Consider the following 6,024-nt stretch of genomic DNA (forward strand, 5'->3'; position numbering starts at 1 on the left):
GTTCAAGGCCAGGTTGGACGGGGCTCTGAGCAACCTGGTCTAGTGGAAGGTGTCTCTGCCCGTGGCAGGGGGGTTGGAACTAGATGATCTTTAAGGTTCCTTCCAACCCAAACCATTCTGTGATTCTATGATTCTAAATAAATCCTGCTGCGTTAAGGGAGCCCATGCAGAGATCATATTTGTTACACTAAAGATGTATTAGCTGAACAAGCTATTAATTTAATTTATTTATGCTTTTTCCCCCATGACTCAGGGTTAAATTTATAACAGCTCCTGGAAATCATTTACAATTGGTCTTCTGGGGAGAAAGCTGAAGAAAATCAAGTTTCAAGACTGCCAGCTTGTTGAATTGAACACATGGCAACAGTCCCTCCACTACAGCCCAGAAAACACTGTTTCTTGGGACTGTGTGCCCATTTAGAAGAGGTTCCCACACCATCCAAATGCACACAGACATACTTTGGTCCTCGACATGGACAGCTAAACACAGACCACAGCCCTGCTGAAACCCCCGCAAAACCCCATCCAAGGTGACTCACCATGCTGACTTCCAGTTTATCTCCCTGCATGGACTTCAGCCTCACAAGGGCACCGACTGCGCCACTCACCAGGATCTCATCAGCCACGTGGAACTTGAGGATGTTGGCAAGCTCCTTGGCATTACCTGGGGGAAGAAAACATCTACATTTGCAAAACAGCATCAGCACTTGCTTCCTGTACTTCATGTGCTGGAATGACATTACATGGAAAATACCACAATTTCCTGAAAGTGCAAGGAAAAAATGTAAAATTGAAAAGACTGGGCAGAAGGACCTTGGATGGAGCTGGTTAGGACATCGAGGCCATTCCTGCCTGGACAGGTCAGGATCCCAGCGAGTCCAGAAGGACACTCTCCCAATGTCCCACCTTGCTACGTACCAATCCTGCCCTATACATGAAATCCCTATCTCTTGTTTTTTCAGTCCCTCATTCTCTCACTGTGCACAGCATGAACCTGCTTCTGTTGCTGCTTTCACTTCCCAAAGGAAGTCTAGGGGGGAAAAAAAAAAAAAAAGAGACCTCTGTGAAATAAGGAAGCAGATGGAGCACTCGGGTATTTGCAAATGTCAATACTTTCACCAATGCCAGTGTCACTTGGCAATAACCTTCATGGCTGAAACTGTAGGTTTCCTGGGTAGGAAGGAGAAAAGTGCAGGAGAAAGGTCACTACTGGCTCGCAGATTGCTCGAGCCAGATGCCCAACCCACTGAGTCTCTACTCATCTAGCCATGCTTTGAAACAGATCTGAGGAAGGTAAGATGCTTCCCCCTCACCATCTATTTTCCAGAAGAGGCAGTGATGTGCACAGCATGGGCCAGCAGCCCTCCTCCATCTTCTCCTTTAGGGGATGCAGTGGCACTGATAAAACACACAGACAGGCAATGGGGAACAGCTAGTGCAAAGATGGCCTCCATTTACAAAACCAGAGCAGCTCCTTCAGCAAGGGGGACTTTTTCTTTTAATACTCGTATCTGAATACACTGTGAGCTTTTTTTCCGTTACGGTTTTTCTAGGGTGGCCACAGTTCACACTGCATGTCCTCTCCAGCATGATTCACTTCTCCATCAGGAGTGTAAGCTAAATATTTGCGTGAAGAAAGAACATCTGAAGTGTCCGCATCTGGGATACTTCATTCCTGCAGCTGTTTAGAATAGCTGCAAAACAGTTCTGAAGTATTTATATACTAAGTAAGCATTAGACTGGATGTGCAGTCTGAGATTACCAGTTCCTCATCCCTGCACTTAAAAGGATAACCAGCTACCATGGGCAGATGCTTCCCAAATTATGATGTCAATGTTTGGTTGGGCTTTAATGACGAGAAGACATCACACTCAAATACCTGACGTTGTTTCCAACCACAGCCGGTTGTCAACATGAACAAAATAAAAGATCGTGCTGCTTATCCAGAAGAGCGTTATTAAACATTCCCATGCTTTTTTCCACACCCAGCCTGCACGCCTGTGCTTTTCAGGATATTGGTCTTCATCTATGCTAGACTGGAATATTTGTTGTCTTCTCAGGATCAGACTGGACTTCCTGCTTTGTCCATGTACACATAGATGGAGCAACAGCTCCATCCTTTTACTACTTAAATTTCATCCAGTGTAACTTGAGGCTGAATGTGGACCATGTTTTCTATTTGCCAAACTTACTTTAGACACCCTGATCCTTTGTGGTTGACAGCCACATTCTCACTTCTTTCATCCCTGAGAAAGGCAGAGACCTCATCGCTTCCTCTAGAAACACCTTAGAGTTACCTTGCTTACACCAGCCAGCACAGCCAAATTATAGTCATAGTAAGTTTGTAGCACACACTACCAACATGTCTTCCAAGCACCAGGAAAGTATAAACCCTTGCCCATGCTTTGTGCGAGAGTTCAGTGCCATTCCGTGCATCCTCAGCTTTCTGCTGGATAGGGCTTATCCAAATCAGTTGTGTAGGAAGCCCATGCTTCCAACAGACAGGGTCAAAGAATGAGATACGGCAGAGAAACTTAGCCATTCCTCCCCGTATCGTGCCAATAACACACAGCAGCTGTTCATCGAAATGCTCTAAAAATGCTCACCCATTAGTTTGTTCAGTTCCCCTTGGGGCATGGCTCGGAAAGCTTCATTTGTTGGGGCAAACACTGTGAAGGTACCTGGCCTGTTCAAGTTTTCCGTTAGACCTGCAGACTGGATTGCAGCCACCAACGTACTGCAAGACAAATATATATAAAATGCTTCACTATAAGCTACTTCTGTTGGTCTTTGAGCAATTGCGTGTTGTGTTCAAAAAAAGAGCTGTGACGTTACAATTGCAAAATCCTGCTGGGGTCCAGCAAATCAATTAACCAAAAAGTTGATTAGGTAGGAAGTGAGCCTGTGAGGTCCAAACAGAACATCTGAGAAATGGCAAAGCAACCTGGGAATGCTGACTCCTTGGGGACCAAATGGTAGTGAGGAGACCGAGAGGCCTGTCCACAGTGGCTCCGATGGGCAGAGATGGCTTCGGAGCCAGCTTCTTACTGTACTAAGGGGGACCACACACTCTTGGCTCACAATTCATTGAAGGGTTATTTGAACTCTCACTCCCTATAATTTAGGGATGAGACCATGGTTTTGGATGCTCTTTCTATGTTAAAAAAACCAATATACATAGTCATGACTACAGCCCATAATAAATAGAAGCTGCTTTGGCAGCTCTTCTGCTCCTAACTAGCACTTAGGAAGAGCAGAAAGGTCACCTGAAGCGATGGTCTGCCTTGAGAACATCCATCACTGAGCCAGATGGTGGAGTCAACATTTTGTCCACGCTGAATAGGGTCCCAAACCTTCCTCTCTTGTCATGGGCAGCAATGCAGGCATTTTCAATGCAAAGGTTCTGCAAACAAAATTGCAGGAAAAAAAGACATTATTAACATATGCTTCGAAAGAGATTTTTATACTTTCCACAATGCTCAGTTACACTTTTTACATGATAGCCATAACATTACAGACATCAAGCATCATTCGACCATATACAGCACTGCGCACTGCAGGAACTTACATTGCGGTACACAAAAACTCTCAGTTCCTTGTCACCCAGAGTCTGTAGTTTCTGACCATGGTAAAGATATTTAGAGGAGAGCTGGTCTCTAACAATGTGGTTCAGAAGCAAGTTTTTCATGTTGCTGTCAACAACGGGGAGTCCATCTGCAGCAAAAAGTATGGAAAGAATGAGTGATGCACTTAAAATGACCACTGAGACACTAAAAAAGTGCAAATACAGAGCATTATCTGCACCAGGTTTTAATTTTAAAGCTAGATGCCACTGCCTATAGCCGAGGCATTTGAGAGAGGGTTTGCATGCTTTTGCACTGAAACGTGGCTGAAGACTGGAGCAGATCTGTGGCCCAAACTAATGGAAGAAAGGGATTTACTCCCCGGCTTACCTTTGAACACTTCATTCACTGGGGCAAGGAGGGTCACTCGCTCACTGCCAGTTAGATGAGAACTGAGACCAGCTTGTCTGAAAATGTCCATAGACTTGGAAACTTCAGATTCTTGTGCCAACTCAAACAGGGTCTTAGCTGAAAACAAAAGCAACGCATAGTAACCTTGCGTTAAAGGCAATCCACCCATCACTACAAAATATCTACACCCTCTAAATCCAGTATTTCCTTGGCAAAATAGACAAAAGAAAGGCAACAGAAAGAAAGACGCAGAGAGGCACCAGTACCTGAGTCTGGGATCAGCAGCTCATTAACAAAATGCACAACACCGTTGGTTGCCAGGACATCCTTGTTGGCAATGATGGGCTTCCCATTGAGGGTCAGCTCTTCCCCACTGCAGCCCACGTCCAAGGTGGTTCCTTCCAGAGTCTCCATCGTCAGGCCAGCGATGATGGCCTCAGCACACATGGCTGACTTCAGGATGTGATGGTGCAGCAGGTCTGTAAAAGAGAAGCAAGTGTCTTAGTGAGCTGCAGAAATCGACTATGAAATTATTGCAGCTTTTAGGGATCCTGTTCAATGGCAAGGGCCTCCTGTACTGTACCGTATGGGGCTCCACTCCAAAAGATGCACAGTCATTTTAAATTGTGCTGATTTTAATTCAGTAGCCTGTGAAATGAAGTGCCTAAAAAGTAATTTTTATACACCTTTGTCAACTTCAGAAGGTTTCGTGTGGTTATTTGACTCATTTGTCAGGGGAAGTTACGTTGATTAAATACTAGTCTTCTTGCATCTTGCTGGATTGATAGGAATCACCACCACGTGCAGGAGTGCTAAAAGAAAACTGGAAAAGGGACTGCTTCAGCTCCCTCCCCCATATCTGGATACCACTCTTTCTGCCATGTCTAACACATCTACCATATCTACATCCAAAGAAGTCCGGGCTGCCAGTTTAAAAAGCTGGAGTCTGTCAAATGTGTTTACTGCAGCTGTTGTCAGAGTGTATCAAGGAGCCATTCAGATGTCCTTGAGAAGGAATTCAGAAGAACTGAAAAATATTCTTCAGTCTCTCAACGGGCTCAGTAAACAAGCACTTACCCCTCAGGGCTTCTGGGTCCCCCAGGATCCTGTTCAGCGTTTCTCGTGGGATCTTCTCAAAGGCGTCGTTGGTTGGAGCCAAGAGCGTGTACTGGCCTTCGCTTTCCAGCAAGCTGTTGAGGTCAGAAGCAGCCACAGCAGCCTTCAGAGAAATGAGGAGAGAGGGTAAAACACATTCAGCCAGAATACAAAGGTCAGCAACTTTGTCCAGGCACACACTAAGGCCCAGACTTATTAAGGCTTTTATAATTTCAGAGGACTTCCAAAAAGTCCTGAATAGCTTCTTTCAGCACTTTGGTCCCTTTATAAATTTGACCCGGCCCCATGCGCTCCAGAAATTTGAGTACAAGAGTCCTTTTTGGCAAGACTGAGAGCTATTTCGAATACCCTGATATGCCTGGAAAGGGTCACAGCAGTTCCAGTGAATAATTCAGATCAGAACCCAGAGCTGGCTAACTGCAAAACCCCTGTGCTTTTTAAGTTAGTCCTTAACTTGGCAAATACCACGGCAAATAAATTGGTACTCATCAAATCTGAACACGTAATATCTCCTAAGGCTAAGACTCCCATAGAAGAGTGAGGAGACAGACTGAGTCTACATCTCTTTACTGACAGCAATAGCAGGGTGACAGTTATTCTTATAAAACCCTACTTGTGCTGATATCAAACGCTTCTCTTCCTAAAGCAAAATAAGCTATATTGGTACAAGGATTTTATCAGCAGCTTTAGAGTCACAGCACCTACGCGCTGGCAAGCTCTTCATGACAATTCACTGGGAGTGGGATGACTGACCATCTTTAAGGATCCCTGGAGCAGACGTCGGGTGGACTCACCCGAAGAGTTTCCAGGCTTTCCTCGGTCTCAATGATCTGCTGAATACTGTTTGTGGTGGTGGCGATGACTTTGTCGATGACATGAACCACTCCGTTGGTGGCATGGTGGTCAGCTTTCAACAGCCTGGCACAGTTCACAG

General features: G+C 45.2%; 1 protein-coding gene across 1 annotated transcript in view; it reads right to left on the bottom strand.

Annotated features, from left to right (window-relative positions):
- TGFBI (transforming growth factor, beta-induced, 68kDa) overlaps positions 1-6,024 on the bottom strand; it is an 18,345-nt gene that overhangs the window by 2,910 nt on the left and 9,411 nt on the right. Inside the window, exons 5-12 of the mRNA XM_009322769.1 lie at positions 5,885-6,024; positions 5,052-5,193; positions 4,241-4,453; positions 3,954-4,091; positions 3,569-3,714; positions 3,267-3,403; positions 2,607-2,737; positions 540-664 (exon numbers count right to left, since the gene is read on the bottom strand). The exon at positions 5,885-6,024 is cut by the window's right edge and continues 5 nt beyond it. Coding sequence (XP_009321044.1) covers positions 540-664; positions 2,607-2,737; positions 3,267-3,403; positions 3,569-3,714; positions 3,954-4,091; positions 4,241-4,453; positions 5,052-5,193; positions 5,885-6,024 — 1,172 coding nt within the window. The remainder of the gene's footprint in view (positions 1-539; positions 665-2,606; positions 2,738-3,266; positions 3,404-3,568; positions 3,715-3,953; positions 4,092-4,240; positions 4,454-5,051; positions 5,194-5,884) is intronic.

This window comes from Pygoscelis adeliae, unplaced genomic scaffold (assembly GCF_000699105.1).
Source record: "Pygoscelis adeliae isolate BGI_AS28 unplaced genomic scaffold, ASM69910v1 Scaffold34, whole genome shotgun sequence".
Lineage (NCBI taxonomy): Eukaryota > Metazoa > Chordata > Aves > Sphenisciformes > Spheniscidae > Pygoscelis > Pygoscelis adeliae.